This window comes from Theropithecus gelada, chromosome 2 (assembly GCF_003255815.1).
Source record: "Theropithecus gelada isolate Dixy chromosome 2, Tgel_1.0, whole genome shotgun sequence".
Taxonomy (NCBI): Eukaryota; Metazoa; Chordata; class Mammalia; order Primates; family Cercopithecidae; genus Theropithecus; species Theropithecus gelada.
In genome coordinates this window covers 46,422,103-46,444,612 of record NC_037669.1, presented here as the reverse complement: position 1 = coordinate 46,444,612, position 22,510 = coordinate 46,422,103, and the positions used below count along the sequence as shown (strand labels likewise).

Sequence of the window (22,510 nt, the reverse complement as noted above, 5' to 3'; positions counted from 1 at the left end):
ACATCCTTAAGAAAAAAAAAAATCACGATTTGTTTTGAGAATCAGTTCACAACAATTCTGTCATGGAGACATGGGTGGAAGTGAAGGAGGAAGAGTAAATCCTAACTTTCCTAGCAGCGCACAGCACTGCCTGCCCCTCGCCTTGCAGGTAAGGAAGCATCATAGAAACATGAAGGAACCACAGTGACGGGGGCCGTCTGAACAGAGCTGAAGCCTCACAGCCCGTGTTTGTTCAATACACCACTCTAGGATAGCATTTCTAACATTTTGTGACACCAGGCATTGTACATATCTGTTCCTCATTTGGTTCTCACAACAACCCAGCCAAGGCAGACATCACTACTGCAGTAGTGATGAACAGAGGGCCATCCCTGGACACAGATGCCAGACTCTCAGTCCCATGACTGAACACCATGTCTGGTTTCTACAGCCTTCCTCCACCCTCAGTTTAGATAAAATATACAGGAAATAAATCAAAGTTCATTTTTGGTGTGTGATCAACTAAAAAGATTAAGCCAGTTTTCGTGTAAGCTCATCTACAGTTTTCCTTTCTCCAATGTTTGTCACATCATATAACACCAAGGCCAGGTTAAGTGGGAACCCAGGAGGCCTCACAGTGTCCCTTCCAATTAATTATTCCAATTCTCTAAACTATAACCCACCACCCTTGTTCTTTGAGCAAATGTGAAGGTGAATGGGGCATGCAGATGGGCAGCTGTGTGGCACAGCCCTTTCTACCCAGTGTGTGGACCCCTGCATATCCTGTGGAAGGACTAGCCCTATACATTAGCAGCCATGCAGGCCTGGACATTCAGAGCAGGAGTGAGGTCAGTCCCATCACTTTGCCCTTTTCATTTTCTTTGGGGTGTGAAGGGTGCTTTAAAGGTGATGACAACAAACAGGGTGCACTAACTCTAGTATCAGTCATGAGAATTTTCCTAATTATTTTCTTAAAGATAAAGCAGGAGAACTGAATGAGACACCTTCCCTCCACATATTCACCCAAGGCATCAGTGCACAGGGCCTGCTGAAGTCTGTGAGCAGAGCAGCACAACTGAGAGAAAGCCTATAGGTACTCCAGGCCTTCCACTGACCACCAAGCAGCAGTCGTCTGCAGCTGCAGGAGGGACAAGGAAGGACCCTCAATTAAAGACAATTAGGGCCCATAAAATAGTCTGGTGGCCAGTCAGGAGAACTTAGACGAACCCTTCAGGTACTCAGGTCCTAAGCCCTGACAAACAGAATGGGTTTGATCCCACACTCACATATTAAAAGGCTGAAGCTGAGGCAACACTACAGCCCATATTCTACTCAACTAGGCTACTCAACCTCCCACACTAATAGCCTGTCAAAAGAAGGAGAGTGGCCATTTCTGGGCATAAACACTATTTTCCTCAGTTTCTACTGGTCTCCTGCATATGATGACCAGCACCAATCAAAAACTACAAAGCACATATAACTGCAAGCAAATGTGACCCAGTATCAAGAGAGAAAATAGTCAACAGAACCAAACCTAGAGATGGTCTAGGTGTTGGAACTGTCAAATCGAGACTATGTTTAGAGGATCTACAGGTGGGCAACACATGTAAAGAGCTGGGGGTATTTCAGCAGAGAAACAGAAACTATAAAAAAATGCCAAATGATAAAAGAATCAGGAATTAAAGCAGAAGTTAGTGACTTTTCCCATACAGCCCACTAGGCTGTCTCTAGAAAAATTCTCATTTTACATATCAGAAGACTGAGGCTGTCAAATACCAAGACAAGAAACCTCTCACAAGAAATAACAGCCATTAAGCAACTTGGACCACCACCAGTGCTCCCACCTCTAGTTTCTTGAGACACCTGGGTACTCAGAGAGACTTAAAAAATTAAAATCTCTGAAGCTGCATAGTCTAGTCCAGGAGGGGTTTTTTGCCGACCAATCAAATCCAGTACACAGCCTTTTTTTGTATGGCCTCTGAGCTAAGAATGGTTTTTACATTTTTTAGGGTTGTAACAACAACAACAACAAAGAATATGTGGCAAAGACCACATGCGACTGCAAAGAGTAAATTATTTACTATCTGGCTCTTTACAGAAAATGTTTGTCAACCTCTGATCTAATCAAGAGACTAAGCTCAGTAGACAAAAGAAGAGATGAAAAAGTAAAACAAGGAAGCAAAGAAAGGGGCTATGGATGTCATGATTTTTCTACCAGTTTATACCTTTTATCAGTCACCTGAGCACAGGCAATGCAGATCTCCACAGGATTTTCAGATCTCCACATAACACTCACACTGGAGGAGGTATAAGGAACAAGGCCACCAGAGTCCCCAGGTCACTAAACTTCTAAAACAGCCGTGCCAAACAGCTAGACCCAGATATCAGGACTGCCTTGGCTGAATGTCAGGTAGTATACTTCATAACCTCAGACCAGAGTTCCCAAAGCCCACTCTCTCCCTTGTTCCAAGCAAGATAAACCTAAAGTCTGTAAGACTCTGACGAGGAGACAAATCACTTTTTAGTTGACTCCCAGATATCATTATAATGAAAGCCTTTTTAAACTTTGTTTTGTTTTATTGCTTGAAAAGGGTCAGACCTTTGAATTGTCACCCCTTCTATAAAAGGCTGTGATGGGTGCTTGCTTCCAACTATTAGCAATGGGGCACTGTGATGGGATCACAAGGGAAAGATAACAGACGACTGCACAGAGGGCTTCAAAGCAGTTACACCTCCACACCCTCACCTACTCAAGATGTGCCATTTAATCACCATTCACTGCCTGTCTAAAATTTGCTCAGCGCTGCAAAGACCAAAATGATCGTACCACAGTTCTTATTCTTAAGGAGTTTATGATCTGAGGAATAAGACAATAAAAATGTAGCATAGGACTGTTAGGAAGAAAGGCTACAGCTGTAATAAAGCCAAAATCAATCCTCCATCTTCCTCATAATTTTAGAAAATTGCAATTCAAAAACTTTGAACATCTTAAAATCATGATACAGTCAACCACAGAGTATTGGTTCCAGGACCCTCCACGGACGTCAGAATCTGTGGATGCTCAAGTCTCTTACATAAAATGACATAGTACAGTGAGCCCTCTGTATCTGTGGACTTCGATCTATAGTGGGTTGAATCTGCAGATACAGAAACCCATGGACAGGGAGAGCCAACTGCATCCAGTTCACATAGCTAAGGTGGCAGCTACCTGGAGCATCTGGGCATTGAAGAGAATGAAAGAGTGAGAGATCAAAAGTCCTCTGCCACCAGGAGAGTGAGAGATCAAAAGTCCTCTGCCACCAGGAGAGCAGGACAGGACAGCTACTATCCTGGTGGATCCTTAGGTTACAGGGGCAAGTCCAGGGAGGGAAGCACTCTTGTTACCAAATCTTCAGTGGCAGGATTTGACCTTAACTTCTTGATTTGCCACTGAAGTATTTTCCTAGTGATCAATGTCCAGCTGTCTCCCATTTATCTCTTTCAAGATTCAGAAAACCGCTCCACAGAGCTCCCCATCAGGCTTCCAGGATGTCATTCCACAACTGCACCTACACTGGCCCCTCGGGCCTCCCCGTCGCCACACCCTGCGGCTTCCTATAATCCAGCCAAAGACCTCATCCTCTCCCAAAGCGTGGCCTTTGCTCAAGAGTGCTCCCTATCTGCAGCATCCTTCCTCCCTCCTCTCCACCTGGCAAGTTCTATTCATTCTTCAAGATCCAGCTCACATGTCACCTCCTCTTAGAATTCATTCCCATCCTACCAGGAAGTGTCAGGTGGTACTGCCTCCTTGCTCCTCGAGTGTCTTCCTGTCCTTCTGGGATGACCCTTGCAACAACTATGTGGTCAATTCTGGGAATTTTAATTCTCCTAATAAACACATCTTCTCAACGTCAGAAGCTGTCTCTTATTTCCATTTATTAGGAAATTAACCCAGTGCCTAACATAACAGGAATACAGAGTATGTGTGTGTGCATTTGTGTGTATATTTATATATATATATATATATATACACTCACACATCATAAAATAATAAAAGAATTGCTCAGCAACAAAGAAAAGAAAGTTTTTACTTTTCTAGTTTGTTTTTTTTTTCTTTAGACAGAGTCTCGCTCTTTTGCCCAGGCTGGAGTGCAATGGTGTGATTCAGCTCACTGCAACCTCCACCTCCCGGGTTCAAGTGATTCTCCTGCCTCAGCCTCCCAAGTAGCTGGGATTACAGGCATGCGCCACCAGGGCCAGCTAACTTTGTATTTTTACTAGAGATGGGGTTTCACCGTGTTGGTCAGGCTGGTCTCGAACTCCTGACCTCAAGTGATCCACCCACCTCAGCCTCCCAAAGTGCTGAGATTACAGGCGTGAGCCACCGTGCCCAGCCAAGAAAGTTTTTGCTTTCTATCAGGTGTACTGTATTCTTATACAACTAATAATATGTGCCAGAAATGCAACAGGCAAGGTTGTAAATCTCATTCTCACCTAAAATAAAGCCTCAGCCAGGACTTGATTACTCCATCCATTGGATTTTTAAGGCTCCACCCATCAGAAGACTCAGATCAACAGCATTGTTCTTTTTATTTCTTCCCAGAATGTTTGATTTGGACTCCTAGCTTCTTCATCAACTCAGAGGGAGAAACACCTCTCACAGGATCCAGTGACACCCATGGCCTTCACTCAGACCAGAACCAGGACACCACCAGTGACAGCAAACATGCATCGACACGCACAGAACAGTTCATCACTGCTGCACTAGATGGGAAAGGGAAACACTTCTGTCATCAGAAGTAGGTCAGAAAAATTATTACCTTTCCTTGTCATTAGTTTTGTGAACTTTTCCCAATAATAAGCTGGACCAATCCCTTATGCAGAAGAGGATTTTAAAATCAATATTGGAAAAAGTCAGAAGCAAGTGAACAGTGTGGAAGAGCACACTACATGTTAAGTGGCACTCAGTACAACAGGAAATCCTCTAGATGAGGCTACAGGTTCACAGGGAGGACTACAGTAGGGGTAGTGGAGAAGGCACCTAGGAAGAATGGGCAGACAACTCATTCTGCCAGCAACCATGCAAGATCCATCTCAGGGTCCAACCCTCCCAGAGGGCTAGGAGGATGTGCTGTGATCCACACACTGCCACACCACCAGGCCCTTCAGCACCCCACACAGCAGGCTGCCAACTAGCCACCTCCTTCAATCTTTCCATGTGGACAACTCAGGAGAGGAAAGAAGAATTTCCCTGCTTTTGTAAGGTTCTTCTCTCCATCTTTCTCCTCTTATTTAAATCTTTCAGAATATAGTTTTGAAAATATAGTTTTACCTCCACTAAAAGCACTGCCCAACCATACCAACCAAAAGGGAGCCCCCTTCTTTAGAAGCGATGGTCATAGCATCTGCTCAGCATTTAGTTGACTGCCTTGGGTCTCTGTTAACTTATGGAACAATGCCAAGCACCATCTTCCCTTCTCCTCCTTTGTACTGAGTACTGAATATGATTGTACACCTTCAACATCATCTTCTGTAGCACCTCCTATAGGAGATGCACTTCCAAGAGCATCAAGCAGTAGAAGCCAACTCCACCTAACTTAAGCAAAGGAGAGTTAATTGGCAGGTCATCAGTGGACGATCCAAACCTCAAGAAGGCAGGAGGACCAGACAGAAACCAATGGTACACTGAAAGTGTAGAAGACGGCAAAAGATACAACCTCATAGCATGAAGGGGCTGATCGCAACACCTGGGAGACAACGAGGAACTCCCATCCTGGCCTCCCATCATTCCTCTGTACTCACTCAGAACTGAAGGTCCTCAGGCATGAGGTGCAAGCTGGCTGAGCTTGCATTGTGCCCAGATTCAGCTTCCATGGAGGAATTACAGTCCCACCAAGTCTACACACAGCAGGAAACAGGAACACTCCCAGAAGGAAACTGGAACACCAGTTGCATGGAGAAATGAATGCTGAGCATTCAGAAAATGAGAATGCCCATGAAAGCAGTTAAATGTTTTTAAAATGAAGGAAGTAACTTACGTCACAATTCCCTAAGAATTCTGGCTCAGAAAAGGAGATTATTATCCATCTAGAGACCTGGGGTGGGGCAGGGAATCAAGTTCTTCCCCAAGGGACAGTCTTGAGAAAGCGGCGCTCAACCTCCTTTGCAGGAGGAAGAATGGGAAGCCGTGAATTCTCTTTCACTGTAATTAATACATTCCAGGTGAGAACAAAGAGACAGCAGACCTGTAAGTTGTGATCTTCCATCTCTAGAGGTGGCCAACTTTTCCTGCTCATGCCATACTGATTAACCCTTCATCTCCAGGATAGGGGTCCTTCTAACTTGGTTGTCAGGCTACCTGCAGAGGAGTAACAACCGATCTGCCTCTCAGAGACTGACTCTAAGAGCCTCTGAAGGCATGCCCTGGCCCCAGTTTCTCACTGTATCAACTGATTCCTCACCAGGATGCCACGGGGTTCTAAAAGCACAAGTCAGATCTCATCACTCCCATCCTTACAAACTTCAGCAACCACTGACTGTTTCAGGATCACTGTGGGCTACTTTGAGGGTTAACTCCTCAGCACATCCAAGGCCTTCTAAAATCTGGCTTCAAACCTCACTCTTCTCACTGGATCTGATCACCTCCTCAACACCCGCCTGTCTCAGCCCAGCTGCCCCTCATCCTTTAAGGCTGAGGTTAAATGCCCTCTCTGATCTACCAGCTCTGATCCACCAGCAGCTTACACATTTGCATTTCCAAATCTTTTCCTCAATTTAACAACTACTGTAACCAAACTGGCCTTTTTCAAAGCACAAGTCAGTGCTTGTCTTCTCCACAGACTAAAACTTCCTGAGGGCTAGGATCCTACATTGTTTGTATTTCCCAGAGGGCCTGGTTCAACGTGCATTTATGTGCCCACTGCACACTTCAAACATTTGTGTAGTCATCAAATTAGTAAGCTAAGGCCTGTGCCCAGCCAGCATGTCTGCCTTCCCCTCCCAGGAGAGCACAATCCCAAATGATGCTCTCACATCATGTTCAACCCCCTTCTAGGCCACATCGTGTGTACCAGGCTACCCACCTAAAGTAGGGCAAGGCTGTTCCTGGTCTCAAACCTCCAGCAGATGTTATTAGATGCCGCCCACAGCCACGCTTCCCTCCCCCAACTTCCTTGCTGTCAGTTCTAATTCTGGCTGGATGCGCAACCTCCCTAATGTGACTAGAAAAGAGCCCTAGCTGCAGCCAGTGGAGCCCTCTGTATCCCCTCTGCTGAGGACTGGCTTAGCCATGGGCACCTGGTACAATTCAAGTCAGTGTGATGTAAGAGGAATTCTGCCAGGAGCTTCTAGGAAAGTTATCCTTGTGATAGAGACATAAGGGCCGGCATAGCCTCTCTTCTTCTACTGAGGGTTTTACTGTCTGCATGGGACTTGTGGGGCAGTAACAGCCTTCATTAACCATGGGGACAGCCTCCCTAGGATGCACTGGCACACTGTGGATGGCAGAGTGGCAGGAAGAGAAGCACCACGTCTATGATGATGCTAGTGAGCCACTGAATTAGTCAACCCTGGGGGCACTTTGAGACTTCTCATGTTGCAAAATAAATGCTGCACTTAAGCAAAAATATCCTAATAGCCACCCATCACTTAAATGTATTAATGACAATAACAATAGTGCACTCCCACAGTCTGCTGGCATGTGCTAAGTCCTGGACAAATACTATCTCCTCTGATTCCCTGGGCAGTCCTGTGTGTAAGCATCATGATCTTCGAGCAAGGCTCACAGACAGGGTGTCCAGGATTTGCACCCAGCCTACCTAACTCTAAAGATGATGCCCTCCCTGTCATATATTACATGGCTCCAGGCCTCTAGTCCTCTCTCCTCACACCCTCCCGAAACACATATCACTGCAGCCCTGACATCTGTGAAGTTTCAGAGCTGAATGAGACTGTCAAGTGATCTAGTCCCTTACTGTATAGACCTGAGGCCACAGAGACTGAAAAAACATGCCAAAGGCAGCAAAGCAAATCACTGACAGAGCCAGGGCTGGGAGAACCCAAGTTCCTGGCTCCCAAAAGACCCTTTTCCACAGAGGTGAAGCTGAGCACATCCCAGGGGCAGCCTGAGCCAGCAGGGCTTCAGACTAACCAGGTGCCAGGGCCCACCCCCTCTTTCCCCGGGTGCTGCCCAGCTCAGAAGGCTAGTTCAGGGAAAATCTGCACTCACCAGCCGGACTGACTTCTGCTCCTCATGGCTGATGCTGCCTTCACCCATGGGCAGGGATGCCTTGGAGTGCTTGGTGGCAGCCTCTCTTTCCGTCTTTGCCACCTGGAAGATCTTATTCTGGACAGCAGCATGCTCCTGTTCACACCTGTGCAGAAGAAAGATGAGGAGAAACAGATGCAGATGACATGACAGGCAGCCCATAGCCAAGACAAGGTCTACGCACTCACTTCGGCTGCCAGGGAAACGCTGAAACCAGCCAGCGGCCGGCCAGGAAAGGAGAGAGTGCTGTAAAACCACACGCCCCATCATTCCACGCCTGAGCTCAGGCATCACTGACAGCTCCTCAGACAAGGGGAGACAATGACACTGAGCCAGGACAACACAGCTCAGGAACAGGAGGAGACCTGGCCAAGTAGGCAGCCCCATGCCCAGTGAGAGTCTCAGGGAGGGGCTCAATCCACGGATTGCCTCCACTTGAGAGCTTGAAGATTGAAGATGGTAGTAGTCCTCTGTTTTGAACATTTAACTCTTCATTCTGAATATGTTCCTACCCTTTGACCTATTTCTGGGCATTCTGCCTAGTAAAATAATCCTATAGAGAAGAAAAAAGTTATTAGTGCTGAGATGCTCTTAACAGTATTATTTATTATAGTGAAAAAAATGCAAGCAACCTAAATGTCCCAAAATCAAGGTCAAGCTAAAGTAAATATGGTGTGATCATATAATGATCTATGACATCACCACTAGAAAATATAGTCTTTCATTTGTCTGTAGGTTGAATCTAAAAACTGAGAACCAATAAATGCTTTTAGTAATAAAACTGCTTATAAAGCAGGTGAAACTAATGACAAATCATTATAATACGAAGTGAAAATAGCAAGATATGAAATTATCTATGACTTTCAAAAAATAACCCTAAACAGTGGGTAGGGGATTCTGGGTGGAGAAGAACATGAAATACTCCAAAATATTAATAGTGGTTGTCTTGAGATGATGAGTCTATGGGTGATTTTTTCACTTGATAAATTTTTAAATCTTTCATTAGCATGTATTACTTTACCATTTTGAAAATGTTTAAAAGTACCAAAAAAGCGGGGTTCAGGTTAGTAGTTGGCTTTTTTTCTTTTTCTTTTTTTTTTTTTGGTTTTGGGTCTCATAATGTGGCCCAGGCTGGAGTGTAGTAGTGCAATCATAACTCACTGTAAACTCCAACTTCTGGGCTCAAGCAATCTTCCCACCTCAGCCTCTTGAGCAGCTGAGACTACAGACGTGTGTTACCCCCAGTTAATGTTTTTAATTTTTTTGTAGAGACAGGGTCTCACTATGTTGCTCAGGCTGGGCTCAAACTCCTGACTTCAAGCAATCCTCCTGCTTTAGCCTCCTAAATTCGCTGGGATTATAGGATTGAGCCACCACACCTGGCCAGGTCAGTTATTCTTGCTGAGACCTATTAGGGAGAGTGAATCTTAGAATGTGGGTCTTAACCCATGACTATGCAACAGACCCAACATGGCTGAACTACTAGAAGGCAAACGCCCAACCATGGCTGACACTGGGCCCCCTAAGCTGACCCACTGGGTCCTCTGACCATACTGAGGGCAATTGCCTCAAGGATGCTGAAGAGGCCAATCAGTAACAACTACTGTGAGGGTCCACTGAGAACTCTGTAGGACAGGTACTATGCTCACGTGCATGATATACAGTAACATATTTAACCATGACAGGAGCCCAGTTAAAGAAGTACTCTTCTTAGATGCAGTGCTTTTTCAAGTTCACATAACTAGCAAGTTGCAGGATCAAGATGCCACAAGATGTGCTCCACTGGGGCCTCTGTGCCTTAACCACTTTGCTAAAACTTCTCTGGCAACAGGCCCCATGTCAGAGGCGTGGCCAGGTCCTGGTGTTGTGGCCTGTGCTGACAAAATCACCAACATCCTGGAGCCAGTTCATCTGGACAACCACAGCTAGCACTGGGAGGGCTCCACTTCCTCATCTCTTTGAAAACATGCCTGCATGTGCACACACATGCAGAAGTTCCAGCCACTCAACTGTTTAGTTATAGCTTTTTTAAATGATTTTTTTTTTTTTTTTCCAGAGACAGGGTCACCCAGGCTGGAGTTCAGTGGTGCAATCATTGCTCCCTGCAGCCTCGGCTTCCTGGACTCAAGTGATTCTTCTACCTCAGCCTCCCGAATAACTGGGACTACACAGGCACACACCACAACACCCAGCTAGTTTTTTTATCTTTTAGAAACAGGGTCTTGCTATGTTGCCCAGGCTGGTCTCAAACTCCTGGCCTCAAGCAATCCTCCTGCCTTGGCCTCTCAAACTGCTGGGCATGAGGAACATTAATGATCAATGCCCCTATGCCCCTTTTGGTGTTTCTACATCTTTAAACTAGAACCAGTGACACCTATACCATAGGGTTGTCCTTCAATGCAACTGAGATTAATTATGTGAGACAAACCCTCCAGGGCTTCGGCAAGGAGAGGGGTATCCAGTGAGGAAAGAGGCTTTTAGGTGGAGCGCAGTGCCGGGAGCAAGCAGGCTCTCGGGCTCACCTCTTGACATCCTCCTTTGCCCCTGAGATCTGCTGGCCACCACTGCTCCCCGATCTGGGCAGTGTGGATTCTGCAAAGGAAAGAGAAGAAAAGGCCTGTCAGTGGCACCCCAGGGTCCATGAAGGCACAGAGGTCACCCAGAGAGGAAGGACCCCCATGAATGAATGTGCCCCTGGGAAGGCAGCACTACAGATGAGCCCCCACAAAGGAGTGTTCGCAGGGGCATTCAAGGAACACCCTTGATTCAAGCTGTCTGGAAAGCCAGATGATCCAAGCCACCTCTTATCCCGAAGGGGTCTCTGCACCAGGATGCCCACAACACTGGGTGCAGTGTTCCAAACCCATCCCTACCCTCCTGACAATTATTTGGAATCCAGGTCATCTCCTAAGCACAGGCCAGAAGTGGCTGCACGAAGTCATTGCTTTGCTTCATGAGGACAACCTCCCAGGTAGAGGTTTTGGCATAGGGAAGGGAAGGGGTGGGGGCTCTTTAAATCTTGTTTCCCTTAGTACCCACCTGAGTCTGCACAATCCCCAGTGTGGCAAATGCCACATATTAAACCTAGTTCTACTTAACCCCTATCGCCCCTAGTATTATTGGGCTCTTTCTGTTGTTACAGTAGGTCCCTTTTGATCATCACGGATTTGGGGATTTCTGAGCAAATCTAATTCACTCTCCCCACCACTTGCTGATACTGAAGGTTTTGTTACTACGCCGTCCCCAGCCTTCACCCTTCCAAAGCTCTCTGTCAGCCAAAGCTCACCACCTTTCTTGGCCTTCTCTGATGTCCCACACCTCCCTCCACCACAGGGTTCTATGCACCAGCAGCCAGAACCACACAGAACATAGCGTAAGAACCAGGCTGTGGGAGATGCTCAATAAAGGTGTGCGACTCCAACTCCAGACCCATCAGGGACACCTCAGGGGGCACTTCTGAAAGTGTCAGCTGTGACTCACACTTTCAAACCACCTCTCATGGGAGGAGAGCACTTCTCATGCTCCTCAGCAACACACCAGGTTCTCAACTGAGGTGAATGCAGGAGGCTGCTGTGGGGTTTCATCTCCACACCAGTGCTCCCCACGCTTACTTATTTGCCTGAAGAGTTTTACTGAGGTTTAATGCCTGGTATTGTTGTTTTTTATATAATTTTCCATTTTTTAACTACAAAAATAACAGGCCTGCCGATGTAGGGCATGTGGCATTCATCCTCACTGCCCCTTCTGTGTGCCCCTGCCCGATCCCCGCTCCCTGGGAGTGCACAGTGTTGAATATGCGTTTCTTCCAGTATTAGTGACATGGAGATCTTGTCATGAGCATGGCCACCTGTGCACATTTCCTACTGAGCTGTCTTTCTTAAAGATCTTTAAGAACTCGCTACATATTAAGATTACTATGACTCTGTCCAATGTTATATTTTCTCTAACTTATCCATTCCTGTTACTTCTTTTCTAAACTGTCTAATTTCTTATATTCACATTTCCTATTTTTTTAATTTAAGGTTTCTTCATTTAATATGATGTGCAGAAAATCTATCTTTTATTGTACTTTTATGGCTTCAAGCCATACATTTCAATCTTTTATTTCCTCTGACATTTTTGGGGGGTATGGTATGAGAAGAATTTTAACTTCTTTTTCTAACTTCGTTCCATTACTAAAATAAAGCAAAAACTGGTTTTAAAAGTACAAAATATCTTAAAATTAGTTAACTTCAAGACAGTCATTTTGACTCTTCAACATTCAGAAACAAAACTCACATCTATCATTTAAACAGCAAAGTATTTTGTTATAACTAACTCCAAGTGACAAAGAACTACTATTCTTGCTTTCCAAACTGCCAAAACTTACCAAACTGAAGCAAATGCTTATTTCTTCTAAAGCTGAAACTGATGTGTAGTATTATATATTATGGCAATTTTCACTTTTATCATCACTTTCTCCCTCTTTCGAGTTAATCCAGTTTGTTAAAGTGCATTGGGTCAAGTTAGACCCCTCTCAAGCCCTTCTCATCAGTTAGAGCCACGTAGGGAGTAAGTGAGCCCTATTGGCAAAGGAGAAGGGCTTCTTGGGGGGTTTTCGGGAATCTTACACATCCCCTTCAGTGGTAGATATTCAGAAAGATCTTGGGGTGGGTCCAAATCCAGGTGCTCACTGGCTCCCAGGCAGACAGCACAGGGGTGGAGGTGTCGGGACACCTGGCAGGCATCCCCTTGAAGATGAAGCCAGAGTTCTCTGGCCACCATGGGGAGGTCTCCATGGCCTGGCTCCCGAGTGCCACTCCAACATCTCCCCCTCCCTTGTACCTTGTATTCCAGAGACAGCAATGCTTCTAGGCCCCTGAGCAGGCTGGGATGCACCCTGCCTCCGGACCTCTGCTCCCGCTGTCTGCCCACCCGCAGTGCCCACCCACCACCATTCCTCCTGACTTTCACAGTCCCTCCTCTCCTGGGACAGATTCCAGTGTTGCATCACAACACGACATCTGGGCTGACATCTGGCTGACATCAGGGCTGACATCTGGCTCTATAACCAGAGCCAGCTGTGCCATGAGAGAGGGTCCCTGCCCACCTATCACTGTGTCCTGGCACAGGGCACAGGACCTGGTTCTGGGTGGCCTTCAGTAAACACTAAGTGGGCAGGATACAGCTCTCATCTTCTAAATTCTTACAACCCAACAGGGAAGATGAGTAGAAAAGGCAACTGTAACGCGAGACCAGGCCCGAGACGAACAATCTAGTGCGTGGTTCTCCATGTAAACAGTCGGTCCTTCCGTGGTGGCATGGTGCCTCCAGCCAATCTTTTTTTTTTTTTAATCGGGTTACTGAGTCTGGTAGACAGACCCAAGTTCTCAAAAACAAGTAGGTTTTGAGCAGTTGCTCCAAGGACTTTATTTTGTAATATTTTAACATTTGTATGCCTTACAAATTTTTTTCTTAAAATTTTATTTCCTCGTGTTTGCTACAAGTTGTTAATTGGGGAAAGCACAAATTTCTTCATCTGCAACAGGTACAATAGAGTAGGGAACAAACCAGCTTTCAGCTTGGCTTGAGCACCAGCTTCACAGTCAGCCAGGAAGAGGAACTCCTAGGTCCTAGAAGCCCAGAGGAACTATTCCAAGGGCCAAGACAGGAGCTCTCAACCTGAGGCTCAGGTGAGGGCTGCTGTGGCAGGCGCCTAAGTCACTGACGGAATTCTCCCACATTTGGTCCCATTCACGTGAATCCACATCATTCTTTGATTTGGGAGTTAGGCTAGAGTGGCTGAAGCTGCGTCATGGCTATGCTGCCTCTGAGGGCCCTTAAAGGCAACTTCTTTCCTGAGCTGTCAACTCAGGTCCTTCTGCCTCAATTCCCACATGGAGAAAGTGACACAGAGGGAAGGTGGTCTGTCCCGAATCCTGGCAGCTCTGACGACAGCGCCTGTCACTCCCAGAAAGCCATGCTCTTCCGGAAAGCCCTTACCAGACAGAACTGCTTAACGTCATCCCAAAGCCAACCTGAGCTCCATGCGCCGTCGGGTGGGCTCGGGTGAGCACCCATCACTCCTTTCACTGTCTCTCCACACTCCACAGAACTGTCACAACCCCCATACCTTTGTGAGGGGCTCTCAAGTTGCCATCTTGAAGGCCCAAGGTAGAAGGTGCAGGAGCAGGGGGTGGAGAGCTGGGCTCCTTCATACGGTTCACCACGTTTTCAGACAGCTAAGGAAGCAGAAAGGAGGGACAAGAAAAAGTTATGTCACAGAAGTGTCTGGAAGCAAAGCCTCCTCTTTATTCAGGTCCCAGAATTAACTGAATGCGCTGCTTCCTCAAGACCAACTCCAACAAAGCAATTCTACTAAAACTCCTCTCGTGGTGGCCCAGTGCCTACCAGGTCCACGCCGAGCCCATCTGGACTCCCAAGCCTACCAATGTACACCCCCTGCTGGCTTTGCAGCTTCACCCCCACCACTCCCCTCCACACACCCAGTCCTCAGGGGAACCTGATGTATCACTTTTCTCACCTCCTCTGAATTCAGGCATGCTCTTCCCTCTGAACCACCTCCCGCCACCTCCCTCTCTGGGACATCTCCACCTGTCCAAATCATATCCTTTCTTTGGAGGTATCTCAATGTCCCCTTCTCCAGGGAAGGCTGCCCCTCAACAGCATCCAAATGAAGCACAAGTACCTCTGTCCATCGCATTTCTCTTTATTCCACTTTGCAGATAACACATTTTTTTTTTTTTTTTTTTACAAGTTGAAGGTTTGTGGCAAGCCTGCATCAGGCAAGTCTACTGGTGCTGTCTTTCCAACAGCATGTACTTTGTGTCTCTGTGTCATGTTTTGATAATTCTCACGATACTTGAAGCTTTTTCATTGTTACTGTATTTGTTATGGTGATCTGTGATCAGTGATGTTTCATGTTATTCCTGTAATTGTTTTGGGACACTGAGAACATTGTCCATGTAAGATGGCGAACTTAACCAATAAATGCTGTTGTGTTCTGACTGCTCCAGCGACCAGCCATTCCCCCACCCTCATCTCTCTCCCTCTCCTTGGGCCTCCCTATCCCCTGAGACACAACAAAATTAGGCCAATTAATAATCCTGCAATGGCCTCTAAGTGTTCAAATGAAAGGAAGAGTCACATATCTCTCACTTTAAATCAAAAGCTACAAATGATTAAGCTTAGTGAGGAAGATATGTCGAAAGCTAAGACAGGCCGAGAGCTAGGCCTGTTGCACCTAACAGTTAGCCAAGTTGTGAATGCAAAGGAAAAGTTGTTGAAAGAAGTTACACATGCTACTCCTGTGAACATATGAATGGTAAGAAAGTGAAACGGACTCACTGCTGACATGGAGAAAGTTTTAGTGGTCTAGATAGAAGATCAAACCAGCCACAGTACTCCCTTAAGCAAAAGCCTAATTGAGCCTAAGGCTCTATCTCTTTTCAATTCAGTCAAGACAGAGGTGAGGAAGGTGTAGAAGAAAAGACTGAAGTGAGCTGAGGTTAGTTCACAAGACTTAAGTAAAGACGGCGTCTCCATAACATAAAAGTGCAAGGTGAAGCAGCAAGTGCTAATGGAGAAGCTGCAGCAAGTTATGCAGAAGATCTAGGTAAGATCATTGATGAAGGTGGCGATACTAAACAGAACAGTCTTTTACTGGGAAAAGATGCCATCTAAGACTTTCATAGCTAGAGAGGAGAAATCAATGCCTGGCTTCAAACCTTCAAAGGACAGGCTCACTCTCTTTTTAGGGGCTAATGCAGCTGCTGACTTTAAATGGAAGCCAACGCTCATTTAGCATTCTGAAAACTCTAGGGCCTTTAAGAATGACACTCAACCTACTCTGCCAGTGCTCTAGAAATGGAACAACAGAGTCTAGATGACAGAACATCTGTTCACAACATGCTTTACTGAATACTTTAAGCCCACTGTTGAGACCTACTGCTCAGGAAAAAAGAATCCATTCAAAATATTACTGTTCATTGACAATGCACCTCGTCACCCAAAAGCTCTGATGGAGATGTACAAGATGAATGTTGTTTTCATGCCTCCTAACACAGCATCCATTCTGCAGCCCATGAATCAAGGAGTAATTATGACTTTCAAGTCTTATTATTTAAGAAATTCATTTCATAAGCTTAGAGCTGCCATAGATAGTGACTCCTCTGATGGACCTGGGAAAAGTAAATTGAGAACTCTGAGGAAAGTACTCACCATTCTGATGCCATTAAGAACATTCATGATTCATGGGAAGAGGTCAAAAAATCAATATTAATAGGAGTTTAAAAGAAGTAGATTCCAACCCTCACGGATGACTCTGAGGGGTTCAAGACTTCAATGGAGAAGTCACTGCAGATGTTGTGGAAACAGCAAGAAAAGTAGAATTAGAAGTGGAGCCTGAGGATGTGACTGAATTGCCGCAATCCCATGATCAAATTTGAACAGATGAGGAGCTGCTTCTTATGGATGAGGAAAGAAAGTGGTTTCTTGAGATGGAATCTGCTCCTGGTGAAGATGCTGCGAACACTGTTGAAATGACAACAAAGGATTTAGAATAGGATCACAAACTTAGTTGACAGAGTCGAGCAGCAGGGTTTTAGAGAACTGACTCCAGTTGTGAAAGGAGTTCTACTGTGGGTTAAATGCTATCAAATAGCATCGTATGCTACAGAGGAATCTTTTGTGAGAGGAAGAGCTGATCGACATGGCAAACTCATTGTTGTCTTATTGTGTAAAACCTCCACAGTCAACCCCACCTTCGGCAACCACCATACAGATCAGTCAGCAGCCATCAACACGTAGGCAAGACCCCCCACTAGCAAAAAGATTATGACTCGCTAAAGGCTCGGATGATCATTAGCATATTTTGCCAATAAAGTATTTCTAATTAAGGTATATACACTTTTTAGGCATAATGTTAGTCTACACTTGAGACTACAGTATAGTGTAAACGCAACTCTTACATACAACTAGGAAACCAAAAAGTTCATGATTTGCTTTATTTTGACATCCGCTGTACTGTGGTATCTGGAGCCATGCCTGCACCACCTCTGAGGTGTGCCAGTACCACCTCTTCCCTTCCTCTGAGCCCCCCGACAACACACATGTGCTTCTCAGAGAAGTACTTACACCTCCCGCCTGCCTCTCCCGCCTGCCTATCCTGATGGTTTTTAAATACCTTGAGGGCTAAGCCTGCATCTCACTTATCTCTGTACACCTCCAGGGCCACACATACAGCAGATAATCAAAATACTGCTTGACTAATTTCACCTCAGTTCCCCTAATGAAGACTGGATAACCAAAACTCTCATTCATTTTAGAGGATGTGAAATAGGCCTAAGGGTGTCATAAAACAGTTTACTAAAATGAAACAGCAAGCTGGGGATCAATCCAGGATAAAAATCCTTAAGCATTCACTTTAGTAAATATTTATTAAGTGCCTAATATGTGCAAGGCATCATAAAGCACAGCTGAGGGAAAGACATTAAAAATTACTGTAAGACAAAAGACATGATCAGCAACTCCACTTCCAGAATATCTCATTGAGAAAAGTACTCCCCCATGTACACAGAGGCATGTGGAAGGACACTCACTGTGACACTGGAGGAAATAGGGAAAAAAGAAAAGGAAACCACATAAACATCCAATGATAGAGAACTGATTGAGGAAATCCTGGCGTATACACCCTATGGAATTTTATGGACCCATTAAGAAAGAACAAGGTAGAATACATATACACTGTCATGGAAGACACATGAGATACACTGCTGATTGTTTAAAAAGTCGTCGAATTTTTTGTACATCTCAATTTTGTAAAAAATAATGCAGACATACAAATATAAATGTTGCTGAATTTGAATATATGCGTATCCACATACGCATTTCCACAAGTGTGAATTGCATTTGGATTTCACATGCATGCACGTAAGACACATATACAGATCTGCTCTGGGAGAAATCTACAAAACTGCTTAGCAAAGTACTCAGAGGATGAGGTCCTGCAAGTGGGGACAGGAGCAACTGCGGCAGGATTTTCACTTTTGGTACTTTTGTGTCTTAATTTTTTACCATGAACATTTCCTTAGTAACCAAAGATTGTAATAATAATAATAATAACAAAGTCCCTGTAGTATTTAAGATATATACAAATCAAATAGCTAGTTAATGACATATGACAAGAGAAGACCAAACGTATCAATGGAAGGGAATAAGGAGTCCATAAAGAAACCTTTACCTCTTGGTCAATTGATTTCAACAAGGGTGCCAAGACAGTTCAGTGGGGAAAGAGCAGTCTCTTCAACCAATGATGCTGGGATAATTGGATATCCCTTGCAAAATAATATAGTTGCACACCTACCTTACACCATATACAAAAATTAATACAAAACAGATCTGAGACCTAAACGTTAAGAGCTAAAACTATAAAACTCTTATTAGAAAACAGAGGGCTATGGGAAGTGGAGCTTGCAGTGAGCTGAGATCCGGCCACTGCACTCCAGCCTGGGCGACAGAAAAAAAAAAAAAAGAAAAGAAACCAGAGGGCTAAATTATTATGACCTTTGCTTTGGCAATACATTCTTAGAGGTGACACCAAAAGCATGAGCAATGAAATAAATAAATAACTGGACTTTTTCAAAATTTTAAAGTTTTGAGTACCAAATGACACCATAGGGCAACTGAAAAGACAACCCACAGAATGGGAGAAAATATTTACAAATCACATACCTGATAAGGAACTTTTATCTAAAATATATAAACACCGCCCAGAATTGAATAATAAAATGAAAAATAATCCTATTTAAAAATAGGCAAAGGATCTACATAGAAATTTTTCCAAAGAAGATATACAAATGGTCAATAAGCACATGAAAAGATGCTCAACATCATTAGTCTCTAGAGAAACATGGGTTTAAACCACAGTAAGGCACCACATCACACCCACGAGGATGGCTATAATTAAAAGATCAACTTGTAAGGGTCAGCCATAGTGGCTCACGTCTGTAATCCTAGCACTGTGGAGGGCCGAGGCAAGAGGATCACTTGAGACCAGGAGTTTGAGACCAGCCTGGGCAACACAGTTGAGGCCCTTTCTCTAAAAAAAATTTTTTTTTAAATTAGCCAGGTGTGGTGCCATGTGCCTGCAGTCGTAGCTTCTTGGGAGGCTGAGGCAAAAGGATCGCTTGAGCCTAGGAAGTCATGGTTACAGCAAGCTATGACTGCACCACTGCACTCCAGCCTGGACAACAGGTGAGGCTCTGTCTCTAAATAAATAAATAAATTTTTAAAGTCAAATTATAATAAGTATTTGCGAGGATGTGGAGAGTTACCACTTGATATTACAATTCCACTCCTCACTATATACTAAAGACAAATGAAAACATGTATTCACATCAGCACTATCTGCAACAGCCAAAAAACAGAAAGGACCCGAATGTTCATCAACCAACGAATGGATAAGTAAAATGAAGTATATCTATACAATAGAGTATTATTCAGCCATAAAAGGGAATGAACTACTGACACATTACAACATGGAGGAACCTTGAAAGCAGTCAGACCCAAAAGGCCACACTGTGTGGCGTATTATAGGATACGTCCACAACAGGCAAATCTCTAGACACAAAAGTAGATTCGTGACTGCCTTGGGCTTGGGGAAATGCAGGGACAGGGGTGGGGGCTGATATCTACAGGGTAAGTAGGATTTGGTGGGGAGGGTGGGAGGTGGGCGTGATGAAAATGTTCTAAAAATGATTGTGGCAATGATCACACATACCTGTGAATACACTAAAAACTATGAAATCACATGCTTTAAATGGGTGAATTGTACAGCACGTGAATCACATCTCAATAGAGCTGTTACAAATAAAAAGTGAGAGAACATCAAAATCAAAGAGAAGCAGCCCGGTCAGGAAGTCACTGAGAACAGCACAAGGGCCGGAACATTCCAGTGGCCAGAAGCAGCCAAGAGACGGATGGGTTCCCTAGGGCAGGAGCTGACTTAGACACAGGAGAAGTGGCGGTGTCTGCGGAAGACAAAAGTCTCACAGCCTAGGGCAGGGCACTGGGGAAGAGGCACAGACAGAAAGAGACTGTGCGCCTGGCACCATAGGTTCACTTTGGAAGGCGTGGGGTGGAAGGACTTGGATGAAGCCGGCACAGAAAGAAGTTTGGAAGTCAGGCAGAGGGAGAGGTCCAACCATCCCGAGGAGATGCTGAAAGTTTGTGAGCAAGGAAACATTATGGCCTGCATGGGAGGTGGGATGAAAAGCTCGTCTGGTGGCTGCCCTGACTGCGGGGAATGAACGAGAGCACAGAGTTGAAGAAAAGGAGCTTTGAGCTCAAGTTCATGGAATAACTTGCGTGAGAATAACAAAAAAGGGCGGGAAATTAAGAAAATTATTCTAAGAAGGCAGCAGATCCGTTTGATTGTAGGTAAATACAAAAATCCCACATTGTAGGGCCAGGCACGGTGGCTCACGCCTGTAATCCTAGCACTTTGAGAGGCCAAGGCGGGCGGATCACGAGGTTGGGAGATTGAGACCTTTCCTGGCTAACACGGTGAAACCCGTCTCTACTAAAAATACAAAAAATTAGCCGGGCATGGTGGCAGGCGCCTGTAGTCCCAGCTACACGGGAGGCTGAGGCAGGAGAATGGTATGAACCCGGGAGGCGGAGCTTGCAGTGAGCTGAGCTCGCACCACTGAACTCCAGCCTGGGTGACAGTGTGAGGCTCTGTCCCCCCAAAAAAAAAAAAAGAAAAAGAAAAGAAAAAAAATTCCCCCTTTGTAAAAGGGAGAAACCTTCCCTTCCCAAGTTTGCTCATTTGTTCCTTTTTTGCAGCTGTAGCAACTAAGACCCTGAATGAGTCAGTGTATGGGAGAATGAGGAGAAACATCTAAAGCCCCAAGTTCCCAGTAAGCACTCAGCCACATGCTGAGGGTAGAAACAGGACACCAGGCTGGGTGCAAGGTGACAGCAGTAGCAACATGGAACATCCTTCTCTGTAGGTGGGGACACAGAGCCAGCACTCAAGAGGGAACACTTCAGGGAACTTCCTGAAGCCAGCACTTCAAGGAACACAGGCTGAATGAAAAGATCTGGGCATCCGAATGGTGGCTGAAACTGGCTAAGAGCTCATTTTTAAATTTTCAGGAAACATGTGCTGGTTGACTTCATGACAGTAGTCTGAAATTGGCCACGGTGGTATATCCACCATAGAAACTGGCCAATGCTACAAACCAGGCCCTTTGAGGGAGATGAAGGGCAGAGCCAGTTAGAAATTTACCAGCACACGACTAGACAGCACCCCCCATCTCAGAGTGGACCATGTGGAATGCACCAGGTGCCTGAGGGACTGAAAACTCCTGCTGGGTGTCCTGAGGGAGGTCAGCACTGAGGAATGAACCTCAGGGATCCTGGGATCTATGCAGGTGAGGACGAGGCAACCATGACACGTGTGATCTACATGACAATGGCAGTCACAGCTGACGATGTCCTAATCCACACCACACCACGGAAAAGGGCTGCGTGACTGGGAAGACCAGGCCCTGCCATGCAAAAGACTCTTGGCTGGGCGTAGTGGCTCACGCCTCTAATCCCAGCACTTTGGGAGGCCGAGGCAGGTGGATCACATGAGGTCAGGAGTTCAAGACCAGCCTGTTCCACATGGTGAAACCCACATCTCTACTAAAAATACAAAAATTAGCCGGGCGTGGTGGTGGGCGCCTGTAATCCCAGCTACTCAGGAGGCTGAGGCAGGAGATTCATTTGACCCTGGAAGGTGGAGGTTGCAGTAAGCTGAGATCACACCATTGCACTCCAGTCTGGACAATAACAGTGAAACTCTGTCTCAAAAAACAATAATAATAATAAGACTCTGATAGTGCAGCCCAGGCAAGGAGCAGAGGAAGCACCCTGTCCACAGGCAAACAGACAAGGGCACCACAGCCATGGCCCACTCTCCCTCTTTATGAGGCACTTACTGTGATGGCAATGCACTAGAAGCAGTGAGGAAGAGCACTGAAAGGGAGTGACACAGCCCCTGAGTTTCTGGAGCTCACATTCAGATGGCAGGTGAGAGACGATACACAGTAAATACACTGTTTCCCATGTCCTCCCTCACCTAAGCCAGGACACCAGCAACTGTAAACCTTACCATTATTTTACACGGCCTGATGAAAGACAAAAACTCTAGTGGAACTAACATTCCTCCTATCATACACAACATCCCCACTTCAGAAATGCTTAAACATATGCTGAAGAACCAACAAGGTGCACTAG

The 22,510-nt window shown here is 45.4% G+C and overlaps 1 protein-coding gene across 4 annotated transcripts in view; it reads right to left on the bottom strand.

The window, feature by feature from the left end:
* Positions 1 to 22,510, bottom strand: part of CHCHD6 (coiled-coil-helix-coiled-coil-helix domain containing 6) — a 241,147-nt gene that overhangs the window by 203,710 nt on the left and 14,927 nt on the right. For all 4 annotated transcript variants that reach the window (XM_025377587.1, XM_025377588.1, XM_025377589.1 and 1 more), the window contains exons 2-4: positions 14,337 to 14,445; positions 10,747 to 10,816; positions 8,186 to 8,330 (exon numbers count right to left, since the gene is read on the bottom strand). In XM_025377587.1, coding sequence (XP_025233372.1) covers positions 8,186 to 8,330; positions 10,747 to 10,816; positions 14,337 to 14,445 — 324 coding nt within the window. The remainder of the gene's footprint in view (positions 1 to 8,185; positions 8,331 to 10,746; positions 10,817 to 14,336; positions 14,446 to 22,510) is intronic.